Source organism: Rhinolophus sinicus, chromosome 17, assembly GCF_057876585.1.
Source record: "Rhinolophus sinicus isolate RSI-liver-muscle chromosome 17, RSI-T2T, whole genome shotgun sequence".
Taxonomy (NCBI): Eukaryota; Metazoa; Chordata; class Mammalia; order Chiroptera; family Rhinolophidae; genus Rhinolophus; species Rhinolophus sinicus.
The window spans coordinates 47,953,501-47,972,887 of NC_142517.1; the positions used below are offsets into that span (position 1 = coordinate 47,953,501).

A 19,387-nucleotide genomic window follows, 5' to 3' on the forward strand; every position below is an offset into this window, starting at 1 on the left:
AACTCATCCAAGGCCTCTCTGCTAAGCCAGTGGTAGGGTTTGGATTTAGCCCAACTCTTTGCTAATGCCTCCCTACCCATGAGGTACTAAACAGTGTTAATATGCAGTTGAAAATTTTCTCTTAGAAGGGAGTAACCAAAGAGATGGTATCAGGTTATGGTATTTGGAGTTAGGTTGGATTCAAGATTAGGAACAGGTTTCCACCTTCCTTCCCCTTTTGCTAAGTCTTAGCTTTCCTCTAAGGAAAGTAATGGAGTTTTGGTTCCAGACGTCCTTATTGAGAAGGATGAATAGTTAAGTCCAGCATTGAGGACTAGATCGCAAAACTTGACTTTCCAATAGCCTGCACTGTAACTACTGTGCATAGTTTGAGAAGTAGGGATTACTGTTGGTAGCGACACTGAGCGTGGAACTGTTCTTTTCAGTTATTTTGACTAAGTTGCAGAATTGAAGGGAAGCATTGTAACTTGTAACATGGGACCTTGTGATTAAAGGATCAAAGCAAGTTACTTGAATTTAACAAATTATTGATTAAACTTTTGTATTTTCTGACTTAGGGTACATTTTTAGTTGGCCAGCCATCACCCCAGACATCTGGAAAACAGCTGACTACTGGGTCAGTGGTCCAAGGAACGCTGGGAGTCAGCACATCTTCTACACAAGGACAGCAAACATTAAAAGTCATCTCTGGACAAAAAACAACTTTGTTTACCCAGGTAAATACACACACGCCAAATACATGGTGATTGTGGCATTTATTTACATATTTACAATTTACTTCTTTCCACAAAGAAATTAAGGTTGCATAAGAAAATTAACAATAAAATGGTGTAGAAATATAAGTCTGAAATGTGGAGATTTGGGAAATATAAGGACAATGAGAAGGCAAGGCCAGAGAGTTATTTAGGTATGCAAATAGTAAGGTCCTATATAGCTAATAACATTTGCCAAAGCAAAATGAACAGCATGATCAGTTATAAAGTTCACACTATTTGTGAGAGGATAAAAAGTAAGTACATAGTATTTCCTTAAAAGAAACAAAGATTTTCTTGCTATTTCATTCTAAAGTTTCTCCGAAGGGACTTCATATAGGAGATTCTGAATAGTGTAATAGGTGTTTTCAGCCACACTAGCCGTACGGTAAGTGATGCTCTAGGAGGTTTGTGTGTGTTTCTATAGCATTCTTTAGTATAAGCCAAAGAATATGACAGAATTTTAACTGGGTGAGGGAATATTATAATCGTCTGTACGAGAATCTATAACTAGATCTCAAAATCTTACCAAATGAAACAAGCAAAGTACGGAAGGGTGTAGATAGTATGACACCATTTGTTTAAAACTGCATGTTTTTATGACTGTATATAGGTAAACAGTTCTCAAAGCATGGAATGGATATTGGATTTTTGTCATACATACATTTAAGAGGACTTTGGACTCAATTATTTTGATAACAAATGGCCTGGTATATTTGAAGATACTGCTGCCAAGTAGTGACTTACGGTTGCATTCATTTATTCTACATTAGGGGGTAAAGGAACATTTGTAGGTAAAAAGCCATAAACTTGAGACTTTGTTGGAAAGGTGTATAAACACTTCATATAGTTTTGATTAGCAAGACTTTCTTGGATACGGGGCATATATAAGTAAGGAATAAGTTGTGCCTACTAACCCGGGTAACGTTATTACTTCAACCCATTTTGTTTGTGCAGGCCGCGCCTGGGGGACAGGCGTCTCTAATGAAAATATCTGATGGCACATTGAAGTCTGTGCCAGCCACCTCACAACTCTCAAAGCCTGGAACCACGATGCTGAGAGTAGCCGGAGGGGTTATCACAACTGCCACTTCCCCAGCTGTGGCCCTCTCAGCAAATGGTCCTGCACAACAGGTGAGAATTCGCATGATAGTAGAAAATCATAATGAAACAAAAAAATAGTAAAAACAAGGAAGATATTAAACAGGCTCACCAGTGCGCCATATTGCTCTTTTTTAAAAATTTAAATGTAATTCAGATACCCTAAAATTCACCATTTTAAAGTGTACAATTCAGTGTTTTTTTATATTCTCAAGGTTGTGCAACCATTACCACTATCTAACTCTAGAACATTTTTTTTACCACTCCAGAATGAAACTCTGTACCCAGTAGCAGTCAATGGACATTTGGGCTATTTCCACCTTTTGACTATATTGAATGATGCTGCTATGAACATTTATATACAAGTTTTTGTATAATCATATGTTTTCATTTCTCTTGGCTATGTATCTAGGAAAGGAATTACTGGGTCATATAGTAACTACGTTTAACGTTTTGATGAACTGCCAAATTGTTTTCCTAAAGGGCTGTACCATTTTAGATTCCAACCAGCAACAGATGAGGGTTCCAGCTTTTCTACATCTTTGCTGACATTTGTTCTTGTCTTTTTTTATTATTATTATTGCCATCCTAGTGGGTGTGAAGTCATATCTCATTGTAGTTTTGATTTGTATTTCCTTGATAGTTTGTGATATTTTCATGTGGGTTTTTTTGCCATTTATAAATCTTTGGAGAAATATCTATTCAGATCCTTTGCCCATTACTTAGTTGGGTTATTTATTGTCTTTTTATTATTGATTTGGATAAACAATGTTGTATAGCCATAAAATTGACTATCATTCAGCTGTAAAAAGGAATGAAGTCCTTTTCCTTTTGAAAAGGACTTCATCCTTTGATACATGCTACAACATGCTTTTACCTGAAGCTTTTCCCAATCCTCTCCCCTCCTCACCCCTAGAAGAGTAGTCACTTTCCTCTCGTTTGTGGTAATACCTTGTACCTCTGCCTGCTACAACATCATCACAATTTGGTAACCCTCTCCCTGAGGGCTTTTGTCTCTGGGCCATGTAGTGGATGTTTGTTGAATGATTGTGACTAAACTTAAAACATTATAGTGAGTTTTTAGTAAAGCTCATTTTATTCCAGTTTTACAATGAGATTATATCCATCCTCCTTTTTTGGTGTTGAAACATCGTTTTGTAAAGTAATATAATAGGTGGTGAATTTTTTTTTTTTTAATGTGGTAACCCTGTGATATCTCCTCATTCTAAAATTTTTTTGGTCCATGAAATCTAAAAGTGTAGGAGCCACTGAACTAGAGAAGAAATCTTTTTAAATGGCATGACATTTCAAAGGTAGGTAATAATAGCTAGTAGGTAATATTATTGAGTGTGCTACATGGCAGTCACCGTTCTAAGTAAGTTACACTGCTTTCTTTTTCATTTCTGTTATATCTGGCCCTGTGGCTGAGCAGTCAGAAGGAACAGCTCCCAGTTCATCATCTACTGTAGGTTCTGTAATGAAAACTTCTGGGCAGCAACAAGTGTGTGTGAGCCAGACCACCGTGGGAACCTGCAAGGCTGCTGCTCCCTCCGTCATCAGTGCCACGTCCCTGGTGTCTACAACAAACCCCATCTCCGGAAAAGCCACAGTGTCAGGTCAGCTGTATCATAGTAATGTTATTTCTCTCTCTCTTCTTCAGGCTAGAATATTTTTGGAAGGTCTTAAACAATATTTTGTAATAAGTTGTTAAAAATAATTAAGTCAGCAACATTTTCCAGGTAGCTGCTTTTTAAATAAATTATTCTTATTTAAAAATCTATAAATTTTTAAGTCTGAGATGGTTTTGTAGATTGAATAATAATTTTTTAGTGATATAATGAAACCGTAGCCTTCTGGAAACCTATTGGATATTTTAGCTGCTTTCTTAATGTTATTTTGTCAAGACCTTAAATTATCAGGTTTTTGGTTTTTTTATTAGTTTTAAATGGAATTCATTATAAAATGTCACATATGTCTTTGCTTTCACAAACGAAGCATATGAAGTATAAATTAGCTTTGGTGACTCCAAGTCACGATTTTTAACATTAGTTATTATGTTGGGTAGTGTTTGAGTGACGTGCTTGAGGTCTAGTAAGATGCACGATATCTTTGTGCCCACACTAAAGGGCCCCAGAAAAGTGTACCTTTTACTTTGTTGGGTAACATACAGCACAAATCCTAGAGCTAGATTTCCTTAGTTAAAATAACTTGTTTCAGTTTCCTTGGCTGTAAAATGAGGCTGATAATAATACCTACCTCTTAAAGTTGAGAGGATTAAATGAGTTACTGTGTAAATGCATGTCTGACATGCAGTAGCCATTATATAAATAATTGCTTCTATTATTATTTTCACTGTTATCGTTGTTGTTAGTCCATATTCCCTTATCTGCAATTCTAACTTCCAAAAAGTTGTTTGAAAACCAAAGTTGTTTTTTTTTTCAGAACTGATTTTAGGGTGAAATCTGACCTCTGTTAACAAACTATTTATGCTACTTGATAAGAACATTCGTGTTTTGTCACAGAAATATTAATGTGTTTGATTACACCATGCTGTCCCAGATGCCATGGGCTGATACACAACATTGTTTCTCAAACTTGAGAGATCAGTTTTGTTTTTCTAATCCAGTACAGATACTTATGTAAAATTTAATAACAATGTCACAGCAATGCCAAACTCTCACAAAAGTTTCTGAACACTCTTAATTTCTGTATTAATGTAATAGATTGTCAGATTGATAACAGTGTGCCAACTGGCACTGATAAACAAACTGAATATCACTGATATATATAACATATAATCTACTTATCTATCTATGTGTATATATATATATATATATATATATATATATATATATATATCCCCACAAAAACATACATATGAATGAATACACACACATACCTTAGTACCTTTAGATAAAAGATTGTGGATATTGTTGTTCTTTATTGTTGTAACATTCCATACATGACTCTAAACCAAGCCCCTATGTTTTGTTTGTTTGGGGGTAGAGACCAAAAGGTTAAGACCAGTATATTTTTCCCATGACTTCCACCTCCCAGTGAAAACTGATCGAGTTCTAGCACAGGGAGTGCTTCCTCTACTGACTGAATGTTTGGAAGCACTGTGTGAGGACTGGAGTAGAAATAGAAGGAATTACTGTTGTAAGAAATGAATGCCCTCCCCTTTTCTGATTACGTTTTTAATATGTAATAAATGAAGTCTCCCTGCTTTAAGTTCTTATTTCATTAGATGCTGCTGATGAAACTTTCCGTATCGTATTTAGAATCCAACTATTTCGTATTGACCATGAATTTTTAAATTAAATTGTGAGTGTGCTTTATAGACTATTGTGAACAAGGTCAGTCACCATTGTGACTGGAGCAGAGTGAGCAAGGGAAAGAGTGCCAGGAGATGAAATCAGAGTGATGGGGGCCAAATCACATAGCGCCTTTGTGGGTCATTGTAAGAACTTGACTTTTACTCCAGGGGAAGCCACTGGAGGGCTTTAAGCTAGGGAGTAACATGATCTGCGTTGCCTTTTAACAGGATCGCTGGCTGCAGCCTTTAGACTAAACTATGGGGCTCAAAGTAGAAGCAGGGAACGGACCAAGAAGTAGACACTGAGAAAGAAAATTCAGTGACGTCTCAGGGAGCTCGGCAACATCAGACTAAAAGGAGTTCCAAAAATAAAACAGAAAATAGTGGGAAGGAAATAAATGATCAAAGAAATGAAACAATTTATCCCAGAATTGAAGGGCACGAACCTCCAGGTTCAAAAGGCACAGTGTCCAACACAGTGAATAAAAGATGGTTCACATGGAGGCACAATGAAATCAGAACACCAGGGGCAAAGAGAAGATCTTAAAAGCTGTCAGAGAAAAAAGTTCAGAAATTACATTATCATTGGACTTACCAGTAAAAATGCTGGAAGCTAGAATACTGCTTTTCAAAATTAGGGGAAAATTACTTTCAGTTTAGAATTCTGTAGTCAGCCAGTACTGAATGTGAGAGGAGAAATATTTTCTGACGGGCAAAGTTTCAAATGTATTTCCTATGCACCCTGTCTCACGACGTTACTAAAATATGTTTTATCAGAGTGAAGAGGTGTCAACCAAGAAAGAGGAAGATAAAAGGATCCAACGTAGAAGGAAGGCAAAAGGGACTTCCCGGGTAACAGTGAAGGATGTCCCCAGGATGAGAGCTTTGCCACCGGCCTAGAAAGCAACAGTCCAAATTGGAGCAGATCAGAGAGTTCCAGGAAGGCTCTCTCTGCTAAAAATGAGAACTGTGAATTATTTAGGAGATTTGATTATGTGGAGAATTGTATTAAGGGGTAATTTATAGCATTCTTGAAGGAGGTGGGAAGACTAGTAAGCTGTTGAAAGAGAGCTAAGCAAATGAAACAGTAGGAAATTAAGCCCAGGAGATAAAATGGGATCATAGTATTATGGTATTCTTTGAATCAATAGAGAACAATACTGGGGCATTAAGAAAGAAAGGGTGTAAGTGCCTTAAAATGCTTATCTACCCTAATAGTAAGTCAGTCTATAGCATCAAAATGTTACATCATTATGAATCAAGGCCTACAGTATACACATTCTTTTAAAACTACTGAGATAAATATTAAAAGAACCAAAGGACCAAAAGGATTAAAAGTGGATGCTGCTGGGGAACTAGATGAGGCTAGAGAGGTAGAACAAAGGATGGTGGGTTTTAGTTTTAAGCCCGTTAGCGCTTTTTACTTGTCAGCTGACACGCATGTAATATTTTAATAAAAATCAGAATTTTAAAGATATGAGAACACCAGGTCATTGTATATACTCTCTGGGGGCACATCTCCGTAAATATTTGTAACTTAACTGATTTAACACTCATCTTTTCCAAAGAAAGATTTTCTTATTTAGTTAAGGTTTTGTTCTAGAAAGTATTTAAGATGATTCCTTTCCTTAAACCAACTGCTTTCCAGTGCCTTCAAGTATCTTTAGCCACTGATGCTGTTTTTAAGTAAATGTTATAATGTGTTTGCGTTGTGTCTTGTGAGCTCTCTCACAGTAAAAGGCCTTGGTCATTTTTTTACTGACCCTCTGACTGCCTAGAATAGTTCCGTAATTGAAATGGGAATATGGAAATGACCTTTAAAGGAAAGTGGGAGAGGATGACCCTTTCTAAAATGACAAATTGAAACTATGTGATGTTTGAAAAATAGGGGCTGCACAGATAGGAAATTATAAGGCATGATGAGTAGAGATTAGCTATGTAGGGATGGTGTGAAAGAGATGCAGATATATTGGGACCAGATTAAAATGGACTCTGAATGCTTTGCAACTGATTTTGGAAACATTCTCTAGGCAGTCAGGAGCCAGAGAAGGTTTTTAAATGGGAAAATGACAATTATCCAAATCAAAATACAGAATTTTATATCATTTACACCTATCACAGCTATACACAAAACAAATTGTTGTGGAAAACAAACATGGAAAAGAACTGTCTCAAAGTGTTCAATACTGGTTGTCTCTGCAATAGGCTCTGGGTGAATCTCTCCCTCTTCTATTAGTTCTGCTTTTCCAAAAATTTCTATATTTGTGATTGCGAGGTAAAAATAAATCATTATTGTCATAGCATTGTTTCATTGTGACCTGGCCCACAACCATTGCCTCATGCTTCCAGCTCTTTGTTTATTAAAAGGGTAAATGTCCTAAGAAGGTCCTCGCATGAGAAAATATGAATGCTAAAGAGAGCAGGAACTTTAAGGAAGCATCTGATCTTCCGCTTGGCCTTATCTCCCCCTTATATTAGGACTGTTAAAGATTCACTCCAGTCAATCCAGTGCCCAGCAGGCTGTCCTGACCATCCCCAGCCAGCTCAAACCACTCAGTGTAAATACATCTGGAGGTGTGCAGACTATACTGATGCCTGTGAATAAAGGTAAGTCCTTCACTGTGGGCCTATTATATGTGCTTGTCTTTAGGTCTGTCTTGGGGGAAAGTCCATATTCTGTCAGTTGGTTCTGCTCCACCCATGTACAGCTTGCCCATTAGCTGTCGCAGTATTCCTTGGTTCCCTGAACTCTAGAGCACCAACTCGAGGACTGAAAGTAAAACCCAAATGATCCATTGGCTTTTAATAGCTGCCCATTTCTAAAGCTAAGTAGAGGGGGAATATTTTGGGTATTTATGAGAGTTCAGGTTAATTGGATTTTTATTTTCTTAGTTTAATGACAAGCCCCCGTTTCCACAGTTGAAAATAATGGCTCAGTTACCCTGTACTAATAGTAAACAACCCACCTTGTCAAAATCACTGTATTAAAAAAGGACCCTACCATTTCTGTTGTACTGAGATTGTTTTTGTGCTGTTAGTTTAAAATGGGGCTATCACCTGGGAGTTAGACCATCCTCATTTAAATAATTTCTATATTATATCCTCCTCTCCTTTTTTGCCTGTTAGTGGTTCAGTCATTTTCTGCCAGCAAATCACCTACAGTTCTGCCTGTAGCTGCCCCAGCACCAGTTGTCCCCAGCTCCGCTCCAGCAACTGTTACAAAAGGTATGTAGTTTTGCACAGTGTATTTGCCCACAAGTTTTATGCGAGACATTGCTGTAATCTGAGTCCCTTGAATTTTCTGCATCTGTGAATCAGTCACCTCAGAAATATGTACGGTTTATGTAGCAGACTTGACATTGAGAAAAACATACAGATATGTAAAGCATCATTTCTGTCCTCCAAGAACTTATAACCAGGTTGAAGAGAGTAAGCAGTGATTGATAAATGCAGGATAAATGTTCTGGAAAGAATGCTGAAATATTTCAATCTTGGATATCTGATCAGGGTTGGTGGGGAGAGGACTTTGTATGGGACATGGACTAACCTGGACTTTCAAAGAGTAAAGCATTTTCAGCTGTGGAGCAGTCAGGGGCATGGCAGGTTAAGGGGACAGATACTCCACTCTTGTTTGGGAAGTAGATCAATTAAAGGGACTCATCTGGGGTATGCAGACATGGTAAAGGAGCTTTAGATAGGGCCAGACTTGGGCAAGCTGGTAGTGAGGACATTTCTGACTGTTGAGTAGATTAAGTTAGTGCCGTGACTATTGAGTAGATTAATTGGAGCAGCACATTTTGACATCGATAACATCTGTAATAGTGGTGATAGCTGCCTTGTGTAGCCGAAAATGTACCAGGCACGTGCTAGCTGTTTTATATATGTCACTGATTATCACAGTACTTCAGAATAGCTATTATGCCTATTTTGCAAATGAGAAAACTGAAGTCTGGCGATACTAAATGTACACTTCTCAAGTATAGAAAGCTGGGAAACAGTGCAGTTGGAATTTGAAATATGTCTGCTTTTCAGGCGTGCCAGGATTCCGCATGACGGTCTTGAAACAAGGTAGACTTGTAACTTACAGCATGACCATCTAAAGCAGGCGTTGGCCAACTAGTCTGTTGCCTGTTTTTTAAATAAAGCTTTATGGACATACAGCCATGCCCATTCATTTACATATTGTCTGTGGATGTGTTGCAACCTCAGAGTTGGAACTACTTAAGTTCCAACTGAGATCATGACTCACAAAGCCTATAATATTTACTGATTACTCCTTCATAGGAAAAGTTTGCCACCCCCTGATCAAGATAGCTGAGGATAAAAACGCTGGACCAGCATTTCTCCTCAGTAGTAGGTATATATATGATAGGCCTTCCTTATGTAGATTCTGATTCAATTAATTTTGGACTGGGGCCAGAACATCTCTGTTTTGATTTTAATTGAGGTAAAATTTTATGTAGTGAAATACCATTTGATGAGTTTGGACAAGTGTATAAACCCATGTAACCAACATCCCATTTAAGATATAGAGATTTCTGTCACCTTGTGTCCCTTCCAGTCAATTCCCACCCCCTACGGGCAACCACTGTTCTGATTCCTAGTACAATAGATTAGTTGTCTGTTTTTTAAGTTTATATGAATGGAAGGACATGTATTCTTTTGTATCTGGTTTCATTTATTCACCATAATGTTTTGAGATTCATCCGTGATACTGAGCGGTATTCCACATTGTAGGAACGTACCATAATGTATCCTTTCTCTTGTTGGTGGACATTAGAGTTGTCTCCAGTCTGGGGCTATTATGTACAAGTCTTTGAGAGTATATGTTTCATTTTTCTAATAGAATAGCTGTCTCAACCTACAAATGATGATGATATAATTCTGTAATTATTTGAGTGCCAGATTAGAGTGAGTATACTCGCACCTGTAGTGCTGGAGTATCGGAACTTTTTCTGAGGACTTCCTTCTGTTTATTGAAGTCTTGGAATCACTAGGGGTTGGGAGAATATGTATTGCAAACAGTGAAATTCGCAAGATTACTCAAAGTTAGTATACATATAAAAATAACTTTTATTTCTATATAGATATTAAATGCTAACAACCTGCTAAACATTTCTGAGAGAAATTTAAAAAATCTAAATAAATGGAAGGACATACCATTATAAATATAATAAATTATGGGTAATTTATTATAAATATAATACATCATATTTATTGAAAGACCTGATGTTAACAATTCTCCAACCAAAAATGACATATAAATTCAATACAGCACAATCAGAATCTCTACAGTGCTGTTTCTGTGTGTACGGAGAAATTGACAAGCTAAATCTAAAATGTATAAGTAAACAAAGACCTAGAATAGCTGAGACAATCTTAAAGAACAAAAAGCTAGGGGATTTAGATGACCAGATATATATACTATAAAGCTGCAGTAATTGAGACAGTGTGGTATTGGTTCAAGAATAGACAGACTAATGGGACAGAAAAGAAAGCCCAGAAATAGACTTATACATATATATGGTCACCTGACTTATGACCAATTTCTTTTCAATAAGTAGTGCTGACTTAATCCATTTGGGAAAACAGTGAACTTTGGCTCCTACCTTACACCATAAAGAAAAATTAATTTGAGTTGGATCATAGACCTAAATGTGAAAGGTAAAATAGTAAAAGCTTCTAGAAGAAAATATGAAAATAACTTCCTGACCTTGAGCAGAGAACACACACAGTTAGCCATAAAATAAACAATTGATAAATTGGACTTTGTTAACCATGGGAACCTCACTTCATCAGAGGGACAAAATTAAGAGTGAAAGTCAAGCCACAGACTCGAGGATATTTGCAATAGATACGTCTAACAAAGTTGTCACATACAGAGTATACACACACCTCCTAAAAATCAATATGAAAAAGATGGACACTAGTTTTTTTAAAGATCAAAAAATGTGATATGAAAAGTTGTTAAGTCTCATTTGTCATCAAGGAAATGCAAATTGAAATCATTGTGAGACACCATTCTGTCACAAACATTAAAAGGATGAGCAATGCCAAGTGTTGGCAAGGATGTGAAACAGCTCGAACTCGCACACACTGTTGGTGGGACTATAAATTGATATAATCACTTTGGAAAGCAGTCTGACAGTTTCTAATAAAATTAGACATACATCTGCCCTATGTTCCAGCAAATACACTTCTAGGAAATGTGTGCATCCATCTACCAAAAGACACAAGAACGCCCATCCCACTGTTATTTTTCAGAGCTGAAAAGATGCCGACACAAACAAGTATGTACAGTATGATTCCAGTTACATGAAATTCCGAGTGGACAAAGGGTGGTTATCTTTGGTAGAGATGACCTGCCAAAAGCATAAGGGAGCCTGGTTGAAGGCTGGAAATACTGTATCTGTGAGTAGTAGGTGTATAGATAGGTGAAGTTTATCGACATGTGCACTTAATTTTTGTGCACTTTATGCTAGTTATGCATCAATAAAAAAGGGGGGGAAAGGTGTAGATCTCATTTGTAGATCCGTTATAGGAAACTAACGAAAGATATTGAAAAGGGAAATGACTTTTAGGAAAATTTTTCTGGTGCTGATGTACAAGGTAGATTGTAAGGAAAAGAGATTGAGGGCAGGGAAGCTGATACAGAAGCTAGTGTGTGGTCCTGGTTTGTTGATCAAAGAAGACTATAGAAGTAAAGGAAGACACATGTGCCTATGTTCTATCAGTAACAGATTTAGTAATATTAAAAGCCTGGTGTTATTATCTTGGATGTTTCCTAGCACAGAGGATCTAGATCTGATTTTTGCTTTCTGGCTTATATGTCAGACACTGAAATAATGCTGAAAGTTGATAAACTCAGCGGAAGAGATGATATCCAAAAGGATAGTAGAGCTTAGAACAGGCCGTGTTGTGTTTTAATGTGACGTTGTTCAAGTGTGTGTATGGGAGGGAGGGAGGATCTTACATAGCAATGCTGTTGGCCCTTTAAGAAATGTCTACAGAGCCATTTCAGTGTCCTGCCTTGTCACGAGCCTGACGTTACTCCCCATGAGACCCACACTAACAGTTCTTCCCTTGTCTGCTGACCCTGTGCTGAGAGGCGCCATCTCAGTCCCCGGGCTGTGTCCCTACAACAGCTGGTGTGGTAGTTTCCTCGCTGAGTTTCAATGGAAGGGCTTTTGTTGCTGCCTGCACATGTCCTTTCATCATTGAACCTAACAGCTCTCTTTTTGTTACTCTTCCCTTGTAGTGAAGACTGAACCAGAAACTCCTGGGCCAAGCTGCCTCTCTCAGGAGAGTCAGACAGCAGTGAAAACAGAAGAGAGTTCTGAGCTTGGAAACTATGTCATTAAGTAATTATTTCAGTCTTTTCTAAGGGAGTTGTGCTTTGGATATTTTTATGATACGTTTCTAAAAACCATGCCTGTGACAGTATATGTAGAGTCTCGTGTGTTTGTGGAGATAAGTCCCTGATGGGTGGATACCTTCTGTGTGCAGTGAATGAGTATTACCACCTGACACACAGCTCAAGGGTCTAAGTTACACAATGATGTGACCTAGAGGTGGCACTTGATATGTTGCCTCAGAAGCCTCAGGCGGAATTACAGATCTCCCTCCTGTTGAGTTTGCCAGCATGTGCTTTTTTTTGCTGAATCCTTGAGTATGAGATTCCTTATGATGTAATTACTCAGGTGTGTACACATTTTGTGTCCAAGTATCCACATACCTACCTAATTTTAAACAGCTCTCTTTTCATGGGCCATATGCACTCATTACTTCTTCTGGAAATACTTCATGAGATTTCCCAGTTTCCAAGTTGGGAACCCAACTCTGACCACATATTTTGAAGTATCTCAGATTGTTGGCAACAATAGAAAAATAGCCACTTTCACATGCTAGGTGACAGCATGAGCTGTAATAACCAACCCTAAGATAGGTATTTGTATGATGGAATTTTATCATACAGTGGCAGTCACACCGAGAAGAGATTAGTTGCTATTTACAAAAATAGATAAAATGTGATACTTGCATCAGTTGCTATTCCTGGGGTCTCTCTGTTTATTTAGTCTTGATGTTTTCTTTTTAAGCATAGAATGACCTTCGGTTATAAAGAAGGCTATCTATGAAAGGAAAGATCTGCCAATACAATCGGTTTAAGTTTTAATTCCCTCAGAAAAGGGGAATATGAACATAAATTCATGTGTATATATGGCCAGAAATTGCTGTGTATATTTACAACCTTGATTTTCTTTTATCCTTCTCAGAATAGACCATTTAGAGACCATCCAGCAACTCTTAACAGCAGTAGTAAAGAAGATCCCATTAATCACTGCAAAAAGTAAGACAATTTTACTAAATATATGGATGCGTTGTTTTTTTTAAAGAGGTGAACTACTTGGGATGTTGAGTCCACTTGGATCACTTGTATGTAAATTGAAACTGATGTGGTAGTTATCTTAGGAGGTTTTTGCTATAGCTGTTGCTCATTTGCAGGGTTTTAGAATTCAAAATATCTTGATCAACCAATTAGTCTTACTGTCTTCACTGTGTTTGATCTGTAGAAGGAATTTTTTACATTTATTTTGTATATAAAACTGCATTTGTTTTTTGTTTTGTTTTTGTTTTTGTTTTTTTATTGGGGAATATTGGGGAACAGTGTGTTTCTCCAGGGCCCATCAGCTCCAAGTCCAGTCACCATTTTCAATCTTTAGTTGCAAGGGGCTCAGCCCACCATCCCACGTGGGAATTGAACTGGCAACCCTGTTGTTAAGAGCTCGCGTTCTAACCAACTGAGCTATCCAGTGGCCCCGCAAACTGCATTAGTTTTTAATGTTTATTAATAAGGAAAGAAATGAACATTTGCCTACAATGGGCCAGACTCTGTGCAGCCCTGTTACATTTACTGTCTTATTTAATCCCAGTCTCTTGTGGGATAGGTGATGTCATCTCTGTTTAATAGATGAGAAAATCAAGGATAAGCAAGAATGAGTAACTCGCTCACGCTCACTAGCTGTGGGTGCTGTGGCAGATACAGCCCAGCTCTCTCTGACTCCAAAGCTATTCTTTCCTCTCCCATTCACTGTCACTCTTTGCACAAATGCACAATGATCACGGCCTCCAGCAGTGAAGTCTGCTCTGTCAGTGCCCATTGTTAGCTAGCCTGAATAATGGGCTTCTCAGCCCCAGTTGTTCTGACAGAATTGACAGTCCTTAGGTGTGTGCTGTCGGTCAAGAGCACGTGGACATTTAGAGGAAGTGATGAGCAGATTGTATCCTATTCATGGGAATATGAAAACAATAGGCCAAGTACAGACTACCCTGCTTTTTTTCCCCCCCAACTCTAATGGCAAAGAAATTATTTCTTTTTTTCTTGGTTGAAGTTTGAGGGGTCATTTTGAGGTAGTTCAAAGTAATGACATTTTCCTAGGCCAGCAGAATAAAATTCAAAAATCTTTCTCCTTCTTCCTCTCCCCTTACTACCCTTCCTCCCCTTTTTAAATTTAGATACAAATACAAATGTTAAAGCTGAAAGGCAGTTCAGAAACCATCTTTCCCAACGGTCTCGTTTTACAGAGAAGAAAACTGAAGCCCAGAGAGGTGATGTAGGTTGCCCACGGCCACTGAGTGCGTTCCTGGCAGTGCCAGGGCTTGGTCGCGGGTCTCCTGGCTCCTAGTGGAATCCCATTTCCACTCATTTTAATAGCCTCATGGCAGTAGATTCTTTCTCTACCAAAGCTGATTTCCTAAGGAGAGGTGTTGTTTTGAGTACACACTTCTCTTTTAAGAAAAAGCCCATCTTCTGTGTTACACTGATCTGAACTTGCCCGGTTAGGAGCAACTCCAGTAAAGAGGTCCGAAGAAACTTTTGGACATGACTCCAGCAGATAAGATTTGATGGAGGTCGTAACAATTTTATTCAGAGTTGGCTGGATATGTGCATCCTAGGTGAAGATGCCAGCTGTTTTTCTGCGAAGTCTGTGGAGCAGTATTATAGCTGGAACATTGGAAAGAGGAGAGCTGCTGAGGTAATCCCATGTCTGCCTGTTTGACATGCAGCCACCACTGAGAGCCTGTGTGGAGAAAGCCAAAACACATGGGCATTCTGGCTGCTTCCATAAACCTTGTCATATGGAACAGTGATAAAATTTGCCACATTAAAATTTTGTTAAGTATTTGATGGTAGAATTTTTTTCTCAGTTAAAAATCTCATTCTTCAAACATTTGTAGCTGGCTTTTGAAAAGGCTACTTTCTTTTCTTGCATTGGAAAATGTCTCAACTTTTTTTATGAATTTCAATATATTAAAATTAAACCAAGTATTTATTGAGTATGTACAGTGTGGTAGCTAGTCTGCCAGCCAGTGGGATTATAAGAGGAAATCACATGTACAAAGCATGCTTTCAGGGCGCTGTGAGAAAGTCAAGGTAATGGGTTCGGGGAATGTTGGGGAGGGAGGGGAAGTGGGAGGTCATAGGTTGAGACCAGGGGAAAACTTTATAGGCCAAAGGTAGGAGATACATTTTATTTTATTACATAAGCATTAGGTAGAAATTCTTTTACTTTTGTTTTAAACTGAGGAGTAACACAATCAGATTTGTTTTTATTAGGAAAAAATAATTCTAACAAGTTAGCGTGGTGATTTACGATTGGGTGATTTGTTTGAACATGCTGCTAAGTTGAGGAATTTGATTATGGTTCCAAAAAAATGTCTTTTAAGTGGCAAAGAGCAATGACGATGCGAAAAGTCTTACAAGAAATACTGGAGAAGAACGCAAGATTTCACCACCTGACTCCACTTAAAACCAAGCACGTTGCTCACTGGTGTCGCTGCCACGGCTACACGCCCCCGGATCCCGAGAGCCTGCGGAACGACGGGGACTCTATTGAGGACGTGCTGACCCAGATCGACAGCGAGCCGGGTAAGCCTGCAGGGGATTCAGCCTCATGGGCGGGCACTGGGGGGTCTGCACGCAGCACGCTGGCATCGCATCAGTTGCCATGGTTCTGGGACCCCTCCAATCGCAGCAGTTTCCCCAGGACTTGAGGAGTTACTGTGGAGAACAGGAGCCTGCTCCCCTCCGGCTATGTGTCCCGCCCGTGCCCCCTGCAGCACGGTCCCTACAGAACTGTCGGTGCCGGAGAGTTGTACCCCAGCAGGAATGTTCTGGAGCAGGCCGTACAATAGGCGTGCTCTGTTTGTTCAGGAGTCTCCCTCCTGGCATCATTTCTCCTTGGGAGACTTCGCAAGCCCACCTCTTTTCCTCCAGGTAGAAGTGACTTCTCCTTCCTTTGTGACCTTATAACCCCTCAAAGATGAGTCTTTTCAATCTCCTTGAAGTTGGGGACACTGTCTTATCTGTTACTTTATCTCCGAACCTAGCTAGGTAGTGTACTGCCCAGTGTTGGGGACACAGATGTAAACAACTGATAATGTTGCAGATAAAATGAATTGTTTTATGACAAAGACACAGGCAGCGGTGCTGGATGGGGGGCTAGGGGGCAAGGGGGCAGGGCATAAAAGACATGGGGAGAATGTTTTGAGTTTCACCTTGAAGAAACTCAACCCCATTGCTGTAGAAAAACAGAAGCTCCACCTCCCGGTCCGAGGGAACCTGGAGCACAGGGAGGGTGTGGGGGTCCTTTAAGACTTAGTGCAAGTCCCGTTTTCTCCATGAAGCTTTCCTGAGAGCCATAATGCAGGACGACCTCTCTGTTCTCTGATCTCCAGCAGCACTTGATATCAGAACCTTGAGGATTATTCAGATTTCATAGCTCAGGTCTTTGGAGAGCAGAGACCATGTTGATTACATCATGCTTCACTGGTTATATATGGAAAGCATGATATTTTACATACACTGGGCTTTCTGTTAATATGACTGATTAATTTGTGAGCGCCCACCCAGTCAATACAACAGAAGAACCCAGGAGCTGGATGCCCTACTACCATCCTGCTGGGTGCCCGTAAGCCCATGGTACCTGGTCTGGACCTCACTTGTTTACCCATAAAGTGAAAGGGATGCACTAAAAGATGCCCAGGACCCCTGCTAGCTTTAAAGTTCTAATACTGTTCGTTAGACTTGGTATAAATCATCTTATTAAAGACTGGATGCAAGGTGCACACTAAAGTGTTAACAGTACTTATCTCTGAGCAGTGAGACTATGGGTGATTTTTATTTCTTTACTGTGCATTTCTGAATTTTCCAGATTTCAAATATGAAAAAAAATCAGTTTAGTCATTAACATTTGAGGGTTGGGCAGAGGACCTTCTTTTTGGTGGCGTAAGTCAGAATTATGTAGTCTGTTTTGTCTCTGATTGCAGTTATATCACATGTGTCTTAACACAAGACACCTGTCTCTGTGCGCGTCTAGCGCATGAATACCAGTTCTCATAATTATAGAGCCATAGAGTTTTAGAAGCAGAAAAAACGTTTTAGATCCAGAGTTTTGATACCCCCTCCTTTGGGTCTCAGACTGCTGGTATTAAAGAGATAGAAAGTCCTTTTGTTTTGTTACTATAGTTGTCATAAGACTGATTACCTCTCCAAAACAAAACAAAACCAAAAAAAAACTGACTACCTCTCATTTAGAGTTCCCGTCGTCATTCTCCTCTGCTGACAACCTCTGTCGGAAACTGGAGGACCTACAGCAGTTTCAGAAGAGAGAACCAGAGAATGAGGAGGAGGTGGATATCCTCAACCTCTCAGAGCCATTACAGATAAACATCAAAAAAGAACAGGAAGAGAAACAGGAAGAAATGAAATTCTACCTGCCACCGACGCCAGGGTCTGAATTTATTGGTGACATCACACAGAAGGTAGGGGCTGTGGCTGTGATGTCGCTAGATCACAAACCAGGTGCGAGATGCTCAGATGTTCAGCCTGATAAACTGACAGCAGACTTTTCTGGTGAAGGAAATGTATGATTTACTTCTGCCTGATACAGTCAGGGTATGCTATCTGGGCACCCACCTTCCCACACCAGGGCCGTTGGGAAAGAAATTAATTACAGGTGAAAAAGTTGCTTGTTGAACTTGGAATTGGAACAAAGGCAGCTTGATATGGACAATTTTTTTTTCCTTTTCATCTCTTTTATTCTCATTTGCCTCAGTAGAAACACCTTGCCTTCATGAGGCATGTCACAGTATTTCCAAGTTACGCTTCAGAGGTTAAGCTTCCTCTAACCTTTTCATAGCTCCCAAGTGTGGATGCACCTCATGGCACAGGAGAGAATTAGTTACCCACCTTTGATGGAACCCAGCTCTGCAGCGTCTGCCACCTACACAGTTGCTGAGAACCCAAAGTGAAATACAGCGTTTGTTTTCACTTGCAAGAGGAATTTAAAACATGACGCCAGATGCAGTTTCCAAGTCTGTCTACATCACCTTTTGCAAATAGGGCCTTAGAGTCTTAATTCCAAGCTTTCCAATATGTTGATCCCATTATCAGGATTCATGGCACTTTCTGAGTGTGTTCTCCCATGAAGGAGATTCGGGGGTAAATGCAGGATTAGAACAGCATTCGCTCAGAAACATGGGAGAACTAGGATGACACATTCCCCCAATGACTTCCTCGTGACTTTGTAGTTATTCTTCCAGCCCGACGTTGCTTTGGGTATCAAAGAAGTATGCTTGTTTGGAGAAAGGCTGTTTTATTGTAGAACTAGGAGCAAATGGCTTTTTCCTGCTTTTGCAGATTGGAATCACCCTGCAGCCCGTGGCACTTCACAAGAACGTGTATGCGTCGGTGGTGGAGGACATGGTTTTAAAGGTGGGTGCCTGCCAGCAGCCAAGGCTGGGCAGTCTGGATGCCAGGCTCTTTTGAGTAAGGGACAGGACCGCAACAGAATAGAGGTGACAAGTTTTAAGATTTCTCATCTTATTCAAGCTTAAAGTTTTTTTTTCCCTGATTTTTAAGTGAATTAGATTATGTTTTCTGAGTGTTGAAGCATCTTCAATAAGAGTTGCTTTGCTGGTGTCGCTCTAACAGTATCTTTTAGTGGCATTTCAAGTGCCTTTTAAGTAGTCTGAGGTGAGAGTCAGTGCTCTCATTGCTTTAAGGTGGCAACGGCAAAGCCTTGGGTTTTCTCCACTTGTCACAATAGCAACAGACAAAGGAGCCACAAGTGTTCCATTCCTGAGCAAGGGGATGACAAAAGCCAGTTTCCTTACCCAGCCAGATCGGAGCGCCGCAGTTCCCCTCTTGGTGGGTCCC

At 39.4% G+C, this 19,387-nt stretch overlaps 1 protein-coding gene across 8 annotated transcripts in view; it reads left to right on the forward strand.

Annotated features, from left to right (window-relative positions):
- The window catches only part of YEATS2 (YEATS domain containing 2), a 79,110-nt gene that overhangs the window by 56,084 nt on the left and 3,639 nt on the right, over positions 1–19,387 (forward strand). For all 8 annotated transcript variants that reach the window (XM_088793932.1, XM_074328635.2, XM_074328667.2 and 5 more), the window contains 11 exons: positions 558–716; positions 1,710–1,886; positions 3,286–3,469; positions 7,648–7,776; positions 8,296–8,394; positions 12,428–12,530; positions 13,443–13,516; positions 15,124–15,203; positions 15,895–16,096; positions 17,765–17,991; positions 18,869–18,943. In XM_088793932.1, coding sequence (XP_088650058.1) covers positions 558–716; positions 1,710–1,886; positions 3,286–3,469; positions 7,648–7,776; positions 8,296–8,394; positions 12,428–12,530; positions 13,443–13,516; positions 15,124–15,203; positions 15,895–16,096; positions 17,765–17,991; positions 18,869–18,943 — 1,509 coding nt within the window. The remainder of the gene's footprint in view (positions 1–557; positions 717–1,709; positions 1,887–3,285; positions 3,470–7,647; positions 7,777–8,295; positions 8,395–12,427; positions 12,531–13,442; positions 13,517–15,123; positions 15,204–15,894; positions 16,097–17,764; positions 17,992–18,868; positions 18,944–19,387) is intronic.